Source organism: Nuphar pumila, chromosome 8 (genome assembly GCF_984573655.1).
Source record: "Nuphar pumila chromosome 8, dmNupPumi1.hap1.1, whole genome shotgun sequence".
In the NCBI taxonomy this organism is placed as follows: Eukaryota; Viridiplantae; Streptophyta; class Magnoliopsida; order Nymphaeales; family Nymphaeaceae; genus Nuphar; species Nuphar pumila.
Genome location: NC_143256.1, coordinates 122,710,264 through 122,733,427, shown reverse-complemented (window position 1 = coordinate 122,733,427; position 23,164 = coordinate 122,710,264). Strand labels below are relative to the sequence as shown.

Genomic DNA, 23,164 nt, shown 5'->3' with positions numbered 1-23,164 from the left:
AAGTAACTGTATGATTGTTCTTTCCATATGCTTGGCATCCTATGCAACACGGACTCTTCTAACAGGGCACCACACCAGCGTCGCACCCAGGCGGGTGCGACACTTGGACACAGCTTCATTTGTGCTAGGTGAAGTCAAACACACTGAGGTCCATTTCTATCTAAAAGTAGATTCAGTTAACCCTAATCAAGTTCATTTTTATCTATATTATATATATAAATACATAAATGGACACAAATACCCATAGTGTTAACTTAAAACTGACAATATATATATATATATATATATATATATATATATATATATATATATATATATATCCTCCGTGCACCAAAGTTTCTTTAAAGTCTCGCACAGCTGCATCTGCACCGCACCTATGTGACATAGTTGGCATCATAAACGCTCTAACCTTTTCTTCTCAGGAGGTAATTCCTCTGCATCACCATTTGGGAACCGATGATATCAAACTTTATCTCTCCTGCATGCCTTGTGTGTATCAAAAATCAAGAGTTCCATAGCAATCTCCATCTTAGATCAGGAATCACTTATTGGCTCTTTAAAATTTCTCTCTCCAAAGCTTTTTTGATGCCCTCGATGCCTAACTGCTGTAGTGAACACAATCACAAGCATAAATAACAGCAAAGATACCGTTGTCACATGTTGAGGAAGAAAAGCAAAGATCACTCCGGTTCCCATTTGGATGCAATTTATTCACCACTACAATTAGTAACCAGAGCTGCTAATCTTTGACAAATCGTCAACGTGCGTACGTGGGCCCAAAGTATGGCATGAAGAAGGCCGTGGATTTTTTTTTTCCAGATGACTGAGGAATTCAAGTACTCATTGTCCAGGATGCTCAAGTTAGATCCTCATTTTGCACCGAGTACCCTTGTTTATAGGGATGCTCATTGCATTAACGTTGCAACTTCTCCAATTTCGGGATTGTTTGACCATTGTCCTTAAATAGTTTTTGAAATTTATCGGCAAAGAAGTTAGGTTTGTGCTTCCACCAACTTCTTTTCCTAAGTACCTCATTGCTGTAGTAGGTGTTATGCCAGCACTATCAGCCATATCTGCAAAAAGCTTACGAGGTTTTCCCATTGTCCGGTGAGACCTTAGATTAGGGGCTTTCCTTGGAGTAGCAAGTGCATAGTTATGGGTAGGCAAAAAAGTAGGCACAAAAAACTTTCCATTCTTGCCTTTTTTTTAACAACAAATTTTGCAGTACATCTCTCATCTTGCTTCTGGTACCATCTTTCTCCTTAGCATTAAAGCCTTCCCTCAACAACAACTCTGCCTTCATCCCAAAACAATTGGGTTCAGGGATACGAACCAAAAAAGAAAATCATTCTGGGTCTTCCACATGAATCCTTCTCCTCCAATCATTTCTATCCAATGCCATGTCCTCGGTGAGGTTCAAAGCATTCAAATCCTTTCCTATCATCTCCATCCAAGTCTTCCTAGGCCTACCCCAACCTCTTTTAACTAATATATTATCCCATTTCTCCATCCTTCTAACTGGAGCATCATTAGGCCTTCCCTATTACATGCAAATTCCTTACATGTCAATACACCATTCTTGTTCTTATAAAAGCTCTGCAAACCTTGATTTTTTTCATATAAATGAGAAAAATTATATGAACTCTTATCTTCATCAAACTCCGTACCAATCTCTGGAATGCAACTGCTTCCAACAAGTGCATCTTTTATGGATATATGCACATTTCTTGATATAGCAGTCTAGCCTTCAGTGTAATGACTACTTTTTCTGCATTAGAAGCCATTTTCTGAAAAGACAGTTGTATTGGATACAGTGCTATGCAGTGTTCTAACATAATTGTTAAAAAGGTGGACATCATTAGTAAATTAATATAAATGTGAACATAGCAAATTATGCCAATGTACATGTACAAACAAGTAAATAAAATAAAATAAAACATAAACAAAAACTAGAAATCTAGGAGATGATATCATTTTTTAAATTTAGATCTAATAATTACCATAAAAGGGATAATGAAAAAGGATGACCCATTGTTAATCAAGATACAAACTTTTGAGATACATTAAAAACTTGATTCTAGCCAAGCATGTTTGCCTAATAAATAAACCATGCTAAATATATTTAAGAGGTCTTAGATCTAAAGCATGTTTCTTAGCAAATATGTCATGGTAAAATACATCTATTTGGTCAAATTGAGTAAATAATGCCTACTATTTGCATGTCTAAGCCACATACATGTGTGCATGCATGTGCAAGTGTTGCAGATTGGGTTATGTGTGCTGAAAACAAAATAGCTTGCAAATAAGAGGCACGCCTCAATAAGGCTTGTTTGAATGTTATAAATTTTAAAATAAAATAAAACTATTTAGTCTTGCAAGTGCATTGGCAAGAGGTCAAACAGAGTAAATAGGAATCCCACATTAATGATGTTTTTTCGAAAACTAAAAGGATCATAAGTGCAACAACTGGGACTCACGTTTCAGCACCATTTTAAGACTCTTGTTACCAGCTAAGAATATGACAATAAAAATTCTTCAACAATATTGGAAAAACCTCCAAAAATCACTCATATTTTCATGATTGCAATATTCAACATCTAATATGCTACCGACTTTAGGTGATGCTAGGTGGCAAGCATGTTGAACAAAGTTGAACCTCATGTGCTGTCTCCTTGAATTTTCAAGAAAAATCCCAAAAGTGATGCTTTGATATGATTTTAGTAAGCATACATTTATATAATGCATGCTTCTTAAGTAACCCTGTTAACATATCATACTTGTCTAAGTTGTCTTTTAGGACATAGTCAAGTGACTCAGGTCACATAGAAGACAAAAATATTGACTGCATGTGACAAACCTAAGGGAGCTTTAACATCCTTCATGCAAAAGTGCAATTTCAAAGAGCCAGAAAGTACTGAAGGAAATTTAAATGTATTTTGAAACTTATTTTATCCTTTGAATTTTTTCTTTACTTTAACAATAATCACGTTATCTACATATAGGTGCAATGCTATTATACTAGGGTGAGAAGGTGTAACGAATAGAGTGACATTATAACTGAGAGTTGTTCTCCCAAAGCTTGACCACATTAAATCCATCAAACTTTGCCCTAAAGAGCTGGCTAAGTGGGTGATCCAGCTCATGATCTATGTTGTGTATGCACCGGTGTTGTTAAAAACGCGCCTCAAGGCGCAAAAACGTGCCTCGCCTTAAGGCAAGGGGCGTTATGCCTTGAGGCACATGTGTGAAGCGCAAAACCCTCGAGGCGTGCGTCTCATAGGCCTTGAGGCGCGCACCTCAGAATGAGGCGTACACGCCTCAATTTATTTGGTCAAATGAGGGTCAAAACCCTCATTCGACCAAACATTAGAGCTTAAATGAAGTGCCCCCGACCCTAATTACGGTCGGGGGCCCTTTATTTTTTATGCTCATTTTTTTCTCTCTGCTTTTTTTGCTCACAGCCATCTCTCTCTCAGCTCTCTCAGCAGCCTCTATCTCTCAGCTCTCAAAGCAATCTCTCTCGTGGTGGAGCCTCGAAATAGGTATGCTCTCTCTCATATCTGATTCCTCTCTCTCTCTCTCTCTCACACACACACACACACACACAGAGAGCAGTAGTCTCTATCTCTCTCGTGGTGGTTCCCTAAAACAGGTACTCTCTCTCATTAACTATATATGTAAAACATCATAAAATATATGTAAAAAGAGAAAAACGTATTATTGGTTTGGCTGCGTGGCTATCTAGATTTGTTAATCTCTCTCCGTCTCTCATTTGTTGGATCACATCTTATATGGTACCTATACATGACTTATACCAACTATACGAAAAATCAAAATTAGGATTTGTATTTCATGGCATTGAGCAATTCATTTTTGTTTTATTTCAGATTACCTGAATCAGATCCATCGGTTGGATGGTCAAACGATCAATCAGATCCAAGATCATGCTTAGGCAGCATAATCTGAATCAAATTCATATGCAGATTTGATATATATGGTGCATGAAAGTAAAATTAGTGGTCAGGCATGCTTGAGCCTGCATATTACCTGCTTCTTGAGCAGATCAAGATTTTTACTTGCATATCCAACCAAATCATGTCCAGTTTGATTCACAAGCAAGCCTCATCCAATTGGAAAGCAAGCAATCAACTAATGGAAGAATAAAAATTTAGAAAGAAACCTGTATAAGTGTATATTGACAATGAAAAAAAACTCACTACCACCCTGCACTGCATATTTTTGCACATACAAGCGTGTAGATTAATAAAAAAAAATACGCATCACTTATTAATTGCTACAAAAGATTTCGACCATTCAATCACCTGAACAATACTTCCAGGACGACGTGCAAGATCATCTTCTCGCCTATCTGACTTTAGCCAATCCACACCGTGCGCTGCATATTTATTTGAGATTTTTTATTTCTTGTTGGTTGTTGCTTCATCAATAAAGCATTTTTTATTTATTTATAATTTTAGATATTTTTTATAGTTTTTTTAAGTTTTAAAAAAAAATTGAGGCTTACGCTTTACGCCTCGCCTCCGATTTTGGTGGAGCGCCTCGCTACGCCTCAACGCTTTTCACAACACTGGTATGCACTTAAATATTACCATGAAAATTACTACAAGTACATGGGAAATGCTCATATTAGCCATAGGTGCAAGTATCTTATGATCTGTCATAAACCTGAGCATAGCGAATAACCCTCTGCTACAGATATTTCATTTTATCTTTCACATGTTTGGTATTACTATACATTTTTCTTGTACAATTCACAGGTCTGACTTCTTTTCATGTGGAGGAAACACTCCAAGTTCACGTTTTTTGTGGCGCTATGATTTTCCTTTAAATATCAATGAACTTATCGTATTCATGAGTGTTATTTTTTGCACTTCTAGCATTTGTGTGTTTGTGCAGATATTTGTTTTGACTATTCATGGCTTCAATGAGGATTAGGGAGACGACAAATTCATGCAAGTTAGAAGCTAAAAAATACATATGTTAGTTGAAGTTATTGTACTGATGATTCTGAGGTTCCATTGACCATTTAAAAGTCAAAAATATTAAAAATATCCATAAACTTGATATTCTAAGCATTAGAATTCTCTGTTGCAGTTGTCCATATTGATACATATAAATGCATATACATTGTGTATGTTGTCATAATACACAGAAACATGTATACATGTATGTGTGTCTGTGTACAAGATGCATTTATTTTGCAAGATGAAAGTGCTAGTGAATATCCATGGTATCTTAGAAATAGAAGGTTTTTGCATTTTAGAAAAACAAAGGTTTGCCTTCAAAAAAGAAAGAAAACAAGAACTGATTAAAAGTTCATACAGCACCAGCCATGTATTGTTATTTACCACCATGTCTTTGAGAGCAAAGCCAACACCTTGATGCATCCATTTAAAAGAAGAAAAAAATGTTAACAATGTTGAAACTTTGACCTATTGAAGATAGAATAAAAAAACAAAACAATCAAATAGGTTTTTGATATTACACCTACAATGCTGAAAGAAAAAAATCAGGGAGATCTGAAACCATGCCGTTGATCCCCTAGATCTCTATGACTAGGAAAGAGAAACCGTACCGGAGGGAAGATTCAAGATCTCAATTGGGAAGCAGTCAGTTCTTGCCGCTGAAGCAAAAGAAACAAAAAAACAGAAAAAAAAATCCAGAACAAGATAAAAATGGTGACTCAATGTTGAAAGGAAAAAAAAGTAAGGAAACTCTAGCACACAATAAATACCTTGGGTCTCGGTGACGGCAGCAAGGAGTTGGGAGGAGGAGGAGCTCTGGTGCTGCAGTGATGGCGTCAGGTAGAAGAGGAGGATGAGCGGAGCTTTGATGATGAAGCCCTCTTTCGAGCTCATAGATGGAGGAAGGAGGAGCTTCGGTGATGGCGTCCAAAAGAGGAGGAACTTTGATGATGGTGGACAGTAATGAGGTGGTAAAAGGGGGAAGACTAACCCTAATGGCGTGATGGCGTCAATGGAGGAAGGAGGAGTTGCGGTGATGGCGTCAATGGAGGAAGGAGGAGCTCTGATGATGGTGGACGATAATGATGCAGCAAAAGGGAGAAGACTAACCCTAGTGGCAAGAGAGAAAGAGAGAGGCAAAAACCCCAAAGGACTTTTGTCTTTTAGGCTCACCTAGATTTTTTATTTTTTTATTTTTTTGAAACGCTGCTAACGGCATTACAACGTTAACGACTGGCTGGGTGGGACACGTGGCATACATCGGCTGTCGCGTCCAATGGTCAGGATTGTTGAATGAGTTTGAAACTCATTGGACGAACGACCTGATCGGCTTCCGATTTTACCACAATGCCCGCTTATTTTGAATACGCTCAGAAAAAATGTAAGCATGATGCCAAAATCATTATGCTTGAACGTAGCCTACCAATACATGCATTCCATATGAAGAACCCCCACCACGCATTTATGTTTGTTAGTGCACCTTGAACAATTTTTTGCAGCTAGCAATCACTAGCATTTATTGCCCATATTCGTGGTTCATCTGCAATCCAGTGCCAAAACCCCTAATGACAACCACTCATATGCTGTGAAAACTTGCCAAACTTCACAGCCACCCGACTCACTGCTATCTCACAACATCCACCAACATTAATTCTCCAATCTTCTCCATCAGCCCTGCTAGCAAGCTGTAGATTTTTTCGGTGTTAGGATGGGACTTGTCGCCAGACACAAACACATGTATGTGCCGATTGACCTCAATCCAGCTCCGTCCTGCTTCCTTTAGGGCCCTTAGTTTCTGCATCTCCCTCCGCATTCTAGCTGCCTCATCCCACCTTGCTGTACCTGAGTATATGTTAGAGAGAAGCACATACAGAGAAGCATCATCTTCATCTTCACCATTATCACCTTTAGATTCAAGAGCTCGAAGTCCAACTCGCTCCCCAATCTTGGAATTCCCATGCAACATGCATGCAGACAACAGCACACGCCACACTGCCCTGTCTGGAGGAAATGGCATCCTTAGAGCCAACTCCTCTGCCTCTTCAAGCAGGCCTGCTCTGGCAAGAACAGAGATGAGACAGGTGTAGTGCCCAACACTGGGGGAGAGCCCGAATTTTGTGCTCATTGATTTTAGATAATGACGAGCATCGTCAACCACCCCAGCATTAGAGCAGGCAGTGAGAATGGCGAGGAATGTTACATCATCTGGCGATACACCACCTCTATGAAGTTCCTCAAACAGTTTTTGTGAAGCATCTTCATTGCCCTGCTGAGCATAAGCCATGATAATCGCATTCCAGGAGACCAAATTTGGGGCCATAATCGAATCAAAGGCAAGTTGAGCATCATCGATCATTCCACATTTCCCATACATGTCGACAAAGGCACTCCCCACATAAACATTGGTCTCAAGCCCAACTGCAATGGCATGAGCGTGGATCATCCGTCCCTGGTCATAGGCAGCAGCATCTGCCGATGCACGAAGCGCACCAGATAGGCTGAACATATTGGACCGTGCACTTGAAGCGCACATGAGCCCGAAAAGCTTGAGAGCATCCCAGGGTCGTCCATTTTGCGAGCAGCAACAAATGATTCCACCCCAAGAAACTTCATCTCTCTCAAGCATTCCATCGAACACTTGAAGTCCATAATCAACCCAGCCACACTTAGCATACATATCCATAATCGAGCTACCCACGAAGGTTTGCTGATCCAAACCAAGTTTAACAGAATGGGCATGGATCTGCAGGCCAGGCTTCACGGCCGAGATTACCGCACATGTGTGGAAAATTGCAGAGTAGGTGTGTTGGTTAGGGAGGGTGTGGTAGCTGAGCATGGAGACGAAGAGGCGCAGGGCGAGGAGGGGAAGCTTGGCATGGGTGTACCCTGTGATGAGAGTGGTCCAAGATACAACATTCGGGTTGGGTATTTCGTCAAACACTTTGTTGGCACTAGAAAGGGTGGCAGGTGACTTGGAATAGAAGGAGATGAGGTTGTTTAAGAGGAAAAGGTTGAATTGGAATCCACTTTTTATGGTTTGTGCATGTAATTTCTTGCCAGAGATGAGATTTTTTGGAGAGAATGGCCTCTTGCAAAAAGTTTTGGAAAGAGGGGCCAGGGTGCAGCTTCAGGGGTGTTACCTCCTGGCACAGCAAGGCTCTACTCCAAGTGCGGGTCGTCTCCGGCCGCCGGCTCGGCATTCCTGCAGATGAGGCAGGCGGGCTTCTCTGACGTGCAGAGCGGCATTCAGGGAGGGAGTGTCTTCTACACCGTCGATGATGGCATGGTTTACACGCTGGGGCAGTGCGAGGGTGACTTCTCGGTCGCCGACTGCAGGACCTGCCTGAAAACCGCCTTCCGGGAGGTGAAGGACTGTGCGGTGCAGTGAATTCCGGCCAGGTTTACCTTGCGAGGTGTAACGCGACGTACGAGTACTACCCAGATGGTGGTTCCGATCGATACAGGAACTACAGCACCTGAGTTGGGGAAGCTAAAAAACCGAACTTCCCACTGCTGTCTACCTTCGTAAATTTGTGGGATGTACCTGGGGAATGTCCGTATTAGCATTACAAAACGCCATCATCGTTAATATAAAAGGACGGTCTAGAGCTATTTTTTCATAAACAAGTGTTCGGTTGTGATCTCCACCCAGAGGTTTCGAATGTTTTTTCTTGGGCAAATTTTTTATGGTGATTTTTTCAACGACAATTGTGAGTGATTTTTTTATGATTATTCATCTACTAGGCATCATCAATGTCGGCACTTTATTGATAACTTTTTTAAAATCATCGACCATGAGTGTTTCTAGCAAGCGATATTTAATGGTTGATTTTTAAGTTATCTTGACATATTCAATAAGGGTATTCTATTTTTTTAAGTTAACATGTCATGATTTTTAATATTTTTTTATTATAATTTTTTTTAAATTTGTTTATTATAAAATAACAATTAAAGTAACTGTCTCGAAAAGGATCACGCCTACACCATGTGTTAATGATGAAACACAACATGAAAAGCTAAAGAAGAAAAATTATACATTGGTGATACTTTCTTCTATGAAGATTAGAGTAGGCTTGACAAGTAGGTAGAGAAGGACCTTGTTTCGTAGCCAAAAGCCTCAAGTGTCTGATGTTTACCCACAAAAAATAAAGTCTCTCTCAACGAAAACTCAAAAATTTGCACTCAAATAAGCACCAATGAACATCAATTTTGATGCATAAATTTATGACTAAAGTTGAAAACAAAAAAGGTCGAGTGTGTAACCACAATCATGTTTTCCATTTCGAAAGTATCAAAGGAGAAAAAGGTAAAGTCATGTGTGCAATCGGTGGTGAAGAAGTTAATGTCATTAGCTCTATTTAAGATTGTTGATAGCCTCAATGCCTGACTAAAAGAAGTTTGAGATACGACCACCTGCAGTTACAGTGACAATGGCGAGAGAGAGAGAGAGGAAGAATGTGAACACCGTGATGGAGAAAAGGGCGAATGAGGTATCTCAACAAGGAGAGGATGCAAAGGTTGAGGTTGAGGTGATTGTGAAGAATTTAAAAGATAAAGATGTTGAGGTGAATATTAATATTGATGGTCCTCAAGACATGGAGGAGAGTGAGAGTTCTCAAGGGGCTCAGGAGTTTGAGGTGGAGGTTGCAAGGAATGAGGTAGCATATCAGCCCTTGGAGGAGCACATGCATGCTTCAAAGAAAAGGTCACAACGACAAACAAGGTTTGATGTTGGTAGACATGTACTTTCTTACGGCAAATTGTCATGTATATATAAGTGTGCGTGAAACATTTCTTTAAAATAACTAGTTTGATTCTTGAAGTTTAATATTTAAAATGATACATATTGGTCTGAATCTAAAGCATTTTATAAGAAAACTATATTGAGTATTGCAATTCATTGATTAATTTGTGAAACATATTTTTAGGATAACTAGTTTGAATATATATATTAATTATATATATATATATATATCATGTTTTTATGATAACTAGTTTGATTATTGCAATTGATTGATTAATTTGTCATGTATGTGTAAAACATGTTTTTAGGATAACTAAATTGATTCTTGTAATTCAATATTTAAAATGTTATATTTGTGTATCTTTAAGCATGTTTATAAGATAAGTTCTTGCAATTCAATATTTAAAAGGCTGGAGTTATCATGGTTGATGAGCCACTTTGATCCCAACAATGATTGGAGGGAAGGGTGATACTACAGTGGAAAAGGAGGTGAACATTCTGACTCTACTCCTTTAGCACATGCATATTTATTGATATTGGTGAGAAGACAATCCATAGATTATACATGCAACTGTTGTAAGACCTAAATTGTGTTGATGAATACACATGGGAAGTATCCGCACTTGCACACCTATATATAAGTTTGAGTAACATGAGGACTGAAAGAAAAAACACCGTCGACATGTTGATGGTGTTGGAGGTATTTATTCCTTCATCGTATCTTAATTTTTTATTTATACTCAAAAAATTCATGTATTGATCATTATAGGTTTGGACATGGAGCACATATCCATCGTAAGACCCAAGAGACGTGAATGTGTCTTTGCATTTTCATGTGTTTCCATATGGAGTCGGCCACACAATGAATAACATGAGAATAATCGAAGAACGTCGGGTTCTCATATGGGAAGAGTCATATGCGCAACAAAGTTGTGAGGACTGACTAGGACATATGTAAGTATGCATGAGAAAAAAATTTCTACGTTTTTATCAATGATATGATATAAGACTAACCATGAATGAAATTTCGTTATGTAGGTAACATGGTGCATGTACGAAGACACATACAAGGAGGAGGAGAATGCGATTGTGTAAGACATGGACATCGTAAGGAGGGACATTTGGTTGCACAACATGAATGACGTAGAGCACCAAATGGGCAACTGTGGTCCAACAATTTGAATTTGTTCGATAACCACTTTGTTGCCCTCCGCAATGAGAAAAAGCGTCGCTTTTTACGTGAAAGATTAGACCAAGGATTAACCCACGTTATTCTTTTCTGAACTTGAAAATTGGTGTAAAGGTGGTGATGACATCGACTTATCATCCATGGTAAGTGCTGATAACAACGAGGATGTAGTTGCTAACAACCAACACTTTGCAATTAATCCCTCCACAAATAAGGATATTGAGTTGGAACTTGGGGCTAGGAGTTCGAAGCTCAAAAGGACTACAAATGGAGTGAATGCATAGTTGGCTCTTGCACTGGCTGGAAACCACATGCTGAAGAATTTGCTTCGAGCAAAGAAATTTATTATACAGTTTCAAGCTGACATAATTGCTAACAAGGATTGGGTTATCGAAGAGCTAAGAGCGCGTCTAACACATCACAACAATGACTTCAGTATTTGAATATTTTTTGTATTTGCATACATATAACTTTTGTAATTGAATACTTTTATAATTTTGATTGATTAGTTGCTTGTGTAAATTTAAATTCATATGTATATGATTCGTGTGAATGTTTGAATTTAAATTTATATACAGTGGGTAAAATTCTGAATGTATATGATTTGAATATACAATAGGTGAATGTTTGAATTTAATGAATTTCTTAGGCTATGAATTCTTTAATGTATATAATTTGAATATCGAATGTGTAATTTTTGAAATGTTATATATACACTGAATTCTATACAACTTTCATATATCATAGTGTGCGAATTTAGGGACATTCACATACTGTTATGCGAGCCTAAGGAGGTTTGCAGGTGTAACACCCCAAAAATCTGGGACTTGAAATTTTTTATGAAAAGGTTAAAAGCTTTGAAATTGATTATTTATCAGAGTTTAAAATAGAGGTTCAGCAGAAAATCATGTTTGAAATAGTAAGTCCATGAACCTTTAGCACATTACAATGCAAACTTTCTCTTAAACAATGGATTTGCAACTCAATATATTTATTAAAATAAAAAAACAGAGTTTTGATCTAACTGTTTTAATAATTTAGAGTTTAATAAAAAAAAATTTAAAGAAACTTTATACCAAATTTACTAAAATGTCCTAAAAAAAAACGTCAGGAAAAAAGTCCCATCTTGATCTCATCACGTCATCGTGTCATCGCAAGCCGCATTGACCTATACATCACCTGCCCATGAAATGGGTTAATTTCACGAAAAACTGGTAAGTGCACATACAGAAAAATATAGAAGAGACTTAAGCAAAATAATTTAATATGACACGCCATGGTTTTAAAACTCGCCGAGTCAACTCGGTGACTCGGCTCGGCTCGGCCCTCCAGCGAGTCAACCCAGCAGGGTAAACTCGGCTTGCCTTTAATCGACCTTGACTCGGCCTGACTCGGTCAGACTCGGCCGAGTTTTGAGATATTTGAAATTTGATTTTTTGGGTATTTCAAAACAACAGTTTAATAATAAATAATAAATTACAAGACAAACCAGTTCAAAGATACAATAATCTATCAATCTTTATGTGTTGATTAAACATATTGGCAAAAAAAAAATGATTCAAAGATCTAACAAAAAAGTGAAGCATACACGTATCAGCTTCATGTTCTGGTGTTGGGTGCCTTTGAGTGTTGTTTTATGAACACACATCATATCCTTCATTGTATATAAAAATACATTTTTGTACAAAGTCTGTATCACACCTGTGCATAACAATCTGTACCCTGTCATCCTTATTTTTTGACAGAAACACCCATATCATACCAGTTGTGCTGATCTTGTACATGTATCCATGTGACAACATTTCCCTTGGTCATAATTGGAATTTCTTCTGGTGATTCATTCTCTTATTGTTGTTTTACCTTGTTGCAACTAATTCAATCTGGCTTTTTATGCAAGATGATGTGTTGCTGTTCTCAATGAGGTGAGATAACTAGAAAGGAAATCTAACAAAAGCTAGGGTATCTTCTGGAGAAGTTTAGCTGAAATTCCTAAACCATTCAATTTAGAAACTTGAGTTTAAGTATGTTTCTAACTTTCTAGACTCAGTTACATGGGGCCTTCATTGAATACCAAAGACATGCTTGTTATGAAGAAGTTTCATGTAACTTGATCTTTCCATGTGACCTTGTTATGAAGAAGTTTGTACTTTTTCTACTCTCAACATGCAATTTTTTATTGTCAACTCTTTAGACTATATGTTTACTGAAAAACATGGTTTGAGACAAATTATATATTGTTTTTCTTTTAAAATCAAAAGTTAACAAAACCCGGTTCGAGTCACCAAGTTGACCCGCCGAGTCACGAGAAAATAAAGAACGAGTCGAGTTCCGAGTCACGGGTTTTAAAACCTTGCGACACGCATATAAGCAAATAAATAATTAAATCTATGATAAGCAGCTTAATATTACAAGTCTCATATTGCAAACTATCATGAACATAATGCTAAAATTATTACAAGCATTTAACTAGCACAAGTAAACTAGTTGCCACAAGCAAAAAACTGTGTAAGCAGTTAAACTAGCAAGAGCAATGTTACAACATGCAAACACCGTTCAACGAGTAGTAGAGCATGTAACATGCTACAATTATCACATGTGCATAACTCAATAAATTCTGTGATCATATTTAACTTATGTTTCGATATTAGCTGACCAAGCGAGTACGCACAAGGCACGACTCTAGAAGCAGCCGATACTGATCCAAGGGTTTATTATGCTATGATTTTTATGATACCCCACATAACTTACTCAGTTCGCTCTTAAAAAGACGGTCGATGACTAAGAGAGAATTTTCCAAAGCATACGTAAACTATGGATGCATCCTGCTCATGGGGAGCTACCACCTATGATAATTACGGTAGTCCCTTTCCCCTAACTCCGATGACGAGGGAATCTAAGTCATTTGCCCATGAGGTGATTGTTAACAACCTGTTCATCAAAGTTTTTGTAGCTTTCCGTCATCTCTTTTGATGAGAATCAACGAGTCAAATGGGTGCATTAGGGGTTAGTTAACCGAAGATCCATTCTGAATGCTCTGGTCATTCGACCCAACTCGAGCATCTTGGCTGTGAAGGCAAATCATCACCATTTTAGGTGATCTCAGCATCATGTCAAGCATCATGTCATTTGCATATTTTGAGGTTGTCATAACCTCATCATCTGATCATCGTAGCACCAACGTGACATACATGTCCAAAAGGTATGATCATACTTATCTAAATAGGGATGACAGTAGACCGGGGGCAAGCGGGGCACCGCCCCGCCTCACCCCGTTTGGACCGGGGATGAAGGGTATGAAACGGGGATGGAGGCAGAGACGAAGGTTAAAATCCATCCCCGTCCGGGGGTGGAGGCGGGGATGGACGTGCACTTTTCCCCACCCCGTCCCCGCCCCGACCACTTTTCCCCGCAATATCCCCGCCCTGCCCCACCTCATCCCTGTTTGAACTAGGGATGGAGGACAAGAAACGGGGATGAAGGCAGGGGTGGAGGATAAAATCCATCCCCGCCAGGGGGACGGGGTGGGGTGGAGGATAAAATCTTGAGGCGGGGCGGGGCGGGGGTGGAGACCTTGTCCCCCGCCCCGCCCCACTGCCATCCCTATATCTAAAGGTACGACTACGATGAAAGAGTAATGGTTTCTCAAAAGAAACCCCAACATAATGTATTTCAACAATGCAATCATTTTAGTTTACATTTGATATGTATGTTATTTGAACATTTTAAGGTTGTCACAACCTCACCATCCAGTCATCGTATCACAAACGTGACGTACTTGTCCAACGATATGGTCATACCTATCCAAAGGCACAACTACGATGAAAGGATAATGGTTTCTCAAAAGAAACCTCAACACAAAACCTCACAAAGATTCAAATAAATAAAAAAATGCTCATTTGACTTGTTTAGTCTTTTAAAACCACAATACAACATTGTGTCATTCGCACATATGAAATCGCTACGGATCTCACATCCATTTTACTGCAGTATCAACATGATGTGCATGTCTCATGACATTGGGTTTGATAAACGAAATATGGGTTCTTCAACATAACATGCTCATGCCCCTGGTTGGGGTTATCCGAATTGGATTGTAAACTCAAATCGAGGTTGTAAAATGTTTCTCCCAAATGTGTTGACTTGGGAAGGCTTAGTTGCAGTTTCACAACTTGCAAGACTTTCAATCTTTGTTTTTGCAAAATTTTGCATTTGAAAACTGGATTAGTATAAAGAATCCCACTTAAAAAGAACTGTTGCGTACAAGCGCAACTCACATCCTTTAAAAATGAGAGAAAATAGGATATATACAAGGTAGCATTTACTTGTATACCACAACTGCGAGCATGTGCATATTATAGTGTGACAACAAAGTACAAGCAATACTCGATGTGTGAAATCACACACTGGTCATAAAATGTATAAGCAAAATGCATGAGGTACAAAATCATACCTCGACCAAAAAGATGGGCAAGCAAGTAAATGTGTAAGTAATGCACGAGCTATGAAACCCTATGAAACCCTACCTTGACCAAATATCTGTGCAAGCAAGTAAATGTGCAAATAATGCATGTGGTATGAAGCTGTACCTCAACCAACAAACGTAAAGGCAAGTAAATACGCAAGGCAATTAAGTGCAGAAAAAATAAAGTAAATCTTGACATATCCAGCATGGCCATTTAAATTATTTCAACTTAATTTGGTTCATCTACTACCCTTTTTGTGCAACTTTCTCTTACTTTGGGAAGTTGCGAGGTTGCGATCGTCTCTGAGCGTAAGTGATGACGGCTCGGGGTGCGAGCCGGCTCTGTTGCACAAAATGTAAAAAAGGTAAATAGTTAGCAATTTCTAAAGAAACGGGAGGGGAGGGGCGGACTCATCTGTGATCCCGACCCAACCTGACATTAATTAAGGGAGGCAGAGGCAGAGGTTGAAGCTGGGGAGGGTGGCAGAAAGCGGCAGGGGGCCATCCCTGCTAGCTAAGGGTATGAGCCGCAGGGGCTAGGCCCTGCCTGGTGCGAACAATAGGAGGTAGAGGGCCGAGGCTGAGGCCTGACGGAAGCTATTGAGCCGCAGGGGCCATGGCCCTTGCCTGATGGAAACTATCTAACGGCAGGGGCCTTGGCCCTTGCCTGACAAAAATTTCCAAACGGTAGGGGCCTCGACCCCTGCCTAAAAAAAGTAGTGCAAGGGCCTCGGCCCCTACCTGACGAAAGAGCTGGACGGCAGGGGCACCGACACCTGCCTGACAAAAGCCCCCTGCTTGACGGAAAGGCCGAACGGCAGGGGCCTCGGCCCCTGCCTGATAAAAAGCTGAACGATAGGGGGCTCGGCCCCTGCCTGACGCAAATCCGAAGAAGAGGGAGACAGATGAAGAAGGAGAATCAAAGTGGGTTTCGGTTTTACCTGAGACGGCTGCGGCGTTGGAGCTTCGGCGACTGCTGCTGGAGGGGTTGCCGTCGATAGGTACCCAACAAAGAGGAAAGGTGATGGCGTCGGTGGGTCTGTCGAAAGGGGAAACAGGCGAGCGACGGTAGGGGGCTCACCGGCGTCCCGTCGGAGGTCACAAAGAGAGAGAGAGAGAGACGATAGTGAAGCTCCGACAAAGGGATGAGGGAGGCGAGGGAGGTGGACGAGAGAGGAGAGGAGCCAAGAGGGAGGAGGAGGGAGGTGCAGGCCGTGAGAACCCTCCCTCCCCTCTGCGTTATTTAAAGAGGGATCCGGGGGAGCCAATCGACCCTTTTCAATAGAGGGGGGAAAGGGGGCGTCGAACGGCGCGGGAAGGGGAAAGGGTTTTAAAAGAAAAACCCTCATCCCGTTCTATTTATAACCCTAGCGGGTTAACGGGTCCGGGTGAGATCCGACCTGGGTTTAAATTTTTTTTTCTGAAAAACATGGGTTTTACATGAGGACATTTATACACTGTGATATGAAGATATCAAGTTCTACATGATGTTTATGCGAATGTATTCTAATATTTGTGAACTTGAGAATATTCACACATTGTGACACGAAGATAAAAAATTTTGCATGATGTTTAAGAGAATGTATTTTATTTTTTGTGAACTTGAGTGCATTCAGATGATGTTTATGCCATTAATTTCAAACTTGAGTCATTCATATGACTTTTATGTGAATGTACTACATTATTTGCTAAGTTGAGTATATGTGCATGATTTTTATGCGAATGTATTTTATTATTTGCGGATGTCTTTTTTCAACTTAAGTTATTATATATTTAATTGACATTCACAAGTGTCTTATACACGAAGGTCCTTTGGTTTGCAAGATACATTTGTGAATGTGCATCTTAGCATCATATGTGAATATTGATACTTTTGCATGATGTTTATGCGAATGTACTTTATTATTTGCGAACTTGGAGACATTTACATCATGTACATATGAATGCACTTTATTATTTATTGGTCATTTTTTTACTTAAGTTCTTATGTGATACGCATGTGAACTGTTACATGTATTTATAATTTTTTTGCTAAATATATGAATGTCGTCCATTTATGAAATACGACATTGTTACCATAGATAATTTATATAACAACTAAAATTTATATAACATAAAACATTTACAAAACTTACAAATTTTACAAAACATCTAACCTGGATTGAAATTAAGCATCCAAAATTTATAGTACATCAAATATTTAAAGAACATCCAACTTGAATCGAAAAACATTCAAAATTTATAAACCACTTCAATGTTATTAGAACATCCAACCCAAACTAAAGTTAAACATCAAAAAATTTACAAAACATCAATGAATAAAAAATATTCAACATTGATGACCCATAATTGTCTACAACTAAGATTTCAAAAATATGGACAACTTCGACACCTCATCGTCTGATGTCTTCTCCTCCCCTTCACATTTTGTTTGGTTTTTTGGGACTTTTTGTTTTTTACTATAGTTTTTTTGGTTATTTGTCTCTTTCTCAGCTTTCTTTTGAGCAACCTCTTTTTTCTTCTACGTCCTCACACATTTATAGAATTTGACAATATATTTTTAGTAGTCTATTGTATCATCATAAAAAAAGTTATTAGCAAACAACTATACAATCAATGTAATTGCCCATTTTGTTATTGAGAAATACTATACATTAGACAAGCTATCCAATCACTGTAATCATAAACAATAAATCACTTTGCAAATAATTGTACCTACAAATCAACTTGTTTACAACTAACCAAGTACAAGAGAAAAACAATGATATTATTGAATAAGAAATATGATCATACTAGATGTTTGTTGTTGTCATCTATTTTAGTAGTGAAACCTGTGAAACTGTGGAGTTGTACAACCTGAACTTCCTCGCGTTCATATGCATTTCTCAAAAAACACATTGCTTGTTCCCCAATTCATAAAAATTAAAATCTTCAGCCGAGTTGAAGGCATAGGTACGTAAAATTGTTGATGTATTGTAAATGTAAATGTACATTAGGCAAAGTTATTCAATAGATACCTTCTTACATTCCTTAAAAGAATACTATAATTTGCGGCTCCCCAAGAAGAAACGGGCCCCATCTCACACTACTTTTATTTTGATCAGTTGTTATGAACACACTACAAGAAAATCATGGATTAGCGACGGCTTATATCCATCATTAATCTGTCGCTAAGCCGTCGCTAAACAGTTTAGCGATGGATTAACGACGGATTAGCAATGGATAGAGGCCATCGCGAATTTTTGCTCGCTAATTAGCGAAAAAACTTATTTGTCGTTAATTCCGTCTCTAATTTGCGACAGATTAGCGATGGACATTATCCGTCGCTAAATTAAAAAAATAAAAATAAAAATAAATGATCCCTGTCGGGCGGTATTCCGGCAGCAATAAGCCGGACTTATACCGCACCCGACAGGCATTGTCGTCCTCCGTGAACCAGCGTCGTCGTCCTCCGTGAACCGGCGTCACCGTCGTCCTCCGTGAGCCGGCGTCACCGTCGTCCTCCGTGAGCCGATGCTCTCCGGCATCGCCGTCCTCCATGAACCGGCGCCATCATCTTCTGTGAACCGGCGTCGCCGTCATCCTCCGTGAACCAGTGTCGCCGCCCTCCGTGAACCGGCGTTGTCGTCCTCCGTGAACCGGTGCCGACATCCTCCAGCGATCGCCGACCGTCCTCCGGCGTCGCCGTCCTCCGTGAACCGTCCTCCGTGAATCAGTGCTCTCTGGCGTCGCCGTCCTCCATGAACCGGCGCCGTCATCTTCCGTGAACCGGCGTTGCCGTCATCCTCCGTGATTAACCAGCGTCGCCGTCCTCCATGAACCGACGTCTTCGTCCTTCGTGAACAGACGCCGACGTCCGACGTCGACGTCCTCCAGCTATCGCCGACCGTCCTCCAGCGTCGCCGTCCTCCACTCTCATGTACATGCTCTCCAACGCACTCTCCGACGTCGACGTCCTCCAAAGAAGTCGGTTTAAATCGAGTGCGATCGATTTAAATTTTGAAAGGGAGAGAGGGAAAATTTCGCGCTCGGTTTAAATCGAAAATTAGCGAGGGAATTTTTCCGTCGCTAATTAGCGACGGAAAAATTCCCTCGCTAAATCCCTCGCTAAAATGTTTTTCTGGTATTGAGAATTAGCGACGAAACAATTGTTGTTGTTAATCCGTCGCTAATTATCGACGGATTAGCTAGAGAAAACTTTCATCGCTAATCCGTCGCTACTTAGCGACGGATTCATGAAGAAAGTTTTCTCTAGCTAATCCGTCGCTAATTTGCGACGGAAAAAATCCGTCGCAAATTTCCGTCGCTAATTAACATTTTTCTTGTAGTGACAATTAATGATAAATAATTAGTTTTTATTACTTGGTAGCAGAATATGATGATTATTGCTTTGTGTACTTACTAAGAAATAATTGGTAAGGTAAATGGTCTTTGGCCGTACATTTCATCTGTCATGTCTTGTTTGTTGTACTATTGAAGTTTTTCTATGAATTTGTGTAGATGATACATAATTGGTAAGGTATATGATATATTTGAGTTTACATGTAAATGTACAAAACTGACACCTACTTAATTGCCTCTTTTTTAATTTAGTAAATGCTTAAATCACCAATTATTTAACTTTCAATAAATAAGAAAAGAGGTTAGAAGTGGTGAGGGTTGATGCTGGTGGTGATAATGGTGATGGACCAATGGTGGATGATAGTGATGACATAGTGGTGGTGGCAATGTATGTGTTGGACATCTAACTCATTGTCATGTGTACCATGCAGTCAAGCACTGCACCCACCCAGGTCACCCAAAAAGCTTAAGAAGAATGTGCTGAACCCATATTCATCCCACGTTCCACTCCTTTCCGTGAGTAAGCAAAAGTGGGAATGGACGAATAAAAAACCAGGTGCAATGTGATCGTATTTTTAGTATGCTGCTGCATCTGTTCACCTTCTATTTCAGGGGTAGGGCTTGGTAGCTTTTTTTGAAATAATAATAAATCAAATTTAAATAAAAGAGAGAAGTACAGATGTGCCGTAAGTGACGAGAGATCACTATACAGATTTGGTGCAAGCCACTATAGATCTCTTGCAAAACAGAAAGACAGAGAACCACATTACAAATTAGTCCTTCCTGTGCAGATTCTGCGCCTCGGCGAAGACAGGTGCAAGGAAATCTGTGAAGGCCGGTAGAAGCAGGTAAAAGTAGAACCAGAAGAGAGGACCATAGAAGAGAGATAAAATGAGTGTGGGGACAGCCATTGCACTCAGTTGTCCTCCCCATCCAAGGTGAATATGATTTTAGCTGTTACTTCTCTTCATGCCAAAACTGCTTAGGAAAGAATACTTCACTTGGTACATCCCTCCAGCAGTTAGCGCCACTGATTTTGCAGCAGAAGTGTTCCGGAGTAGAGGCTGGACAGGATCCAATCTATCAGACTTGAAAAGTAGCAGCAGTGAACAGTTTCAGCCTGAGTCGAACAACATAGGTTTATCCAGCAATTTAGCTTGAAATGAAGCTCAACAGTCCAATGAAGTTGCAACCTGCTCTGTCATATAAATTGAATCCGCATCCGCAGTCCGCAAGCTTAGGGAGCAGCGCAATAACAAGTAGGAAAAAGAGAGGCAAAGCCCCAAAATCCAGCGACCAATTGTGTGCTCCCTCTCTAGATCCCGAGCCCTCGTTGCCCTTCTCGCTCGTTGTCCCGATCGGTGGTATCAGATCCCCCACACAGATGGTGTACATAGATTCGTGGCACGAGTTCATGGAGAGATCCGTCCAGCTCTTCCGCGCCGACCCTCAATCGGTACACTTCGCTCGACCCCCTTCCGTTTTCCCCATTCGATCTACCTCCTCATTTCTTGACTTCCATGTGTTGTGTTTGAATTCCTTTGTTCGTTTACCCAGTTGGGTAGTCGCGATATCCGGTTTTTCGACTCGATTCCCTCTTTATTTCTCAAATTCTACTTCTTGTTCTGATTTCTAATTGTTTTATATGAAGGAAAATTGTGGTCCAGATCACTGGGCCACTTGAATCAGGTCTGCTCTTACATGATACCTTCAGGTAATAGAGATCGTAGAAGGAACGAAGATTCTTGGTTGATCCCATACTAAATCAATTGCATGTTTCTGCCGGTTCAACTACTAACATTTTATATATGGTGGTTACATTATTAAGCTATTTAATCTTATAAATCTTATGTGAATGCAAGCACATGATGTTGCGTTGAAACTTTACATTAAATATAAGTAGTATTTTATGTGTGGTCAACCCTGATTCATATTTTCCCATGTTTTATGTGGCCAACCATGATAAAGACTGATTCACCTAGAATATGAGACAACTGATGTGATCAAACAGAAATGCTCTTCCAATTCAAGTGATGAACATGCCTTCATTTTGTGTGTGTATTTTTTTGTTTTATCCAAAATACCCGATAGGGGTATTTTGGTTTTTTCACAATGTAATATAAGTTGTGTACAACTTATTTAAGACTTTTTATTTTCTTATTTTTTATTTTCTTAATTTTTATTTTTTGTTTTTTATTTTCTTAATTTTATTTTTTTGTTTTTATTTTTCCTTTTTTGAGACCATTGGGGGCCCCACTTGTATAGATGTTGGGGTCGGTGTTACCCCCTCATTCTTATAAGAGTTCTCACACTTTCTTAATAAAATTATCTTTTTTTGCCTTTTGGCATTACCCTTCTTGCATTTAATGTGCTTGTGATTTTCTTTTAGTGGGTTTGTGTATTTGCACTTTATGTGCTTGTGATTTCTTGTCTATTATTGGATCTTCAAGTGCTATCACTTTTTATTTGTATTTCTACCTATTTCCTTACACAAATACATTTATGTATGGCCTATTCCCATCTTGGGACTTGAGAAGTCAAGAACTATATTTATTATCTCATATGTTCTGCTTCATTATTTAGTTTCTGGAACCAAATATCCTTTTTTGTGCTTTGTTGATTTAATTTTATTTGCTGCCGTGCCTCAAATTTAAGACGGATCAAGCACAAGATGCTAAAAAGATGGAGAAGCTGAACAATATCTTCTTTACACTAATGGCTCGTGGTCCTGATGGTACCTACAATTCATTATACTTTCTTTGAAGATGCAACTTATTGGGCATTGGCCATTTTAACAAAATGGGGAAAAAAGTCTTATCTTTTTCTCTTTGTAACTGGTCTTCAGCACTTACTTTTTTTTTATTTTGAGACTCATGATTTTTTGTGTGATTTACTCTCAGTAGTGCTGCACATGAGTCAAGATCTTCCCCTGTTCCAGTTTGGTTCATTAACCTTAAGCATGGTTGAGTTTGTTAAGCCACCCTCATGTCAAGTTCAAGTTTTGTTTGATAAATCTCATTGAGAATTTTTTCAATAATAAAGAAGAATAAAATTGAGATGATTTGAAACTCAAATTCGAGCTTTTATTAAAAGAAAATCATATACATAATAGTATAATTTAATTATATGTTAATCATTTTTAACAAGATCGATGCATTGCTTTAGCCATCAAATAGATAAAAGACTGTCCCAGGTGATAAATATATCCATGCCTGAAGTGGCACATGAAAATATGAAATTGTACATCTTGGTAGGGCTGTCAATGGGTCAGGTTTGTCTTGGGTACCCGACCTGATCCCAACCTGGATATTTGGATATGGTCATAAAAAATGCCAAATCTAATGCTATTCGGGTTAACCCAGACTTGATCCAAGGAACATGTGGGTCGGGTTTGGGCTATGAAGCCTATGATCTTTGTCTGAACATCCAACCCGGGCTGGCTT

General features: G+C 39.3%; 1 protein-coding gene and 1 pseudogene across 4 annotated transcripts; one reads left to right on the top strand and one right to left on the bottom strand.

Annotated features, from left to right (window-relative positions):
* Positions 1-4,299: 4,299 nt before the first annotated feature.
* LOC149830519 (pentatricopeptide repeat-containing protein At4g33170 pseudogene) lies at positions 4,300-8,681 on the bottom strand (annotated as a pseudogene). 3 transcript variants are annotated; one of them, XR_016433674.1, is made up of 3 exons: positions 5,756-8,681; positions 5,597-5,644; positions 4,300-5,453 (listed from the first exon to the last, which is right to left on the bottom strand). The product of XR_016433674.1 is annotated as a pentatricopeptide repeat-containing protein At4g33170 pseudogene, transcript variant X2 (transcript). The 3 variants fall into 3 exon arrangements; XR_016433675.1 differs by having other exon boundaries at positions 4,300-5,398; XR_016433673.1 differs by having other exon boundaries at positions 4,300-5,644.
* A 12,424-nt stretch (positions 8,682-21,105) lies between these two features.
* LOC149830518 (signal recognition particle 9 kDa protein-like) lies at positions 21,106-22,484 on the top strand. The gene is made up of 4 exons (XM_090015476.1): positions 21,106-21,177; positions 21,279-21,282; positions 21,373-21,435; positions 22,351-22,484. Exons 1-4 carry the CDS (start codon positions 21,106-21,108, stop codon positions 22,482-22,484), a joined length of 273 nt encoding a protein of 90 aa, XP_089871602.1.
* Positions 22,485-23,164: the final 680 nt, after the last annotated feature.

Coding starts and splice junctions, on each gene's coding strand:
- LOC149830518 (XM_090015476.1), top strand. CDS start 21,106: ATGGTGTACATAGATTCGTGGCACGAGTTCATGGAGAGATCCGTCCAG. Junction 21,436..22,350: donor CTCTTACATGATACCTTCAG/GTAATAGAGATC, acceptor TGATTTAATTTT/ATTTGCTGCCGTGCCTCAAA.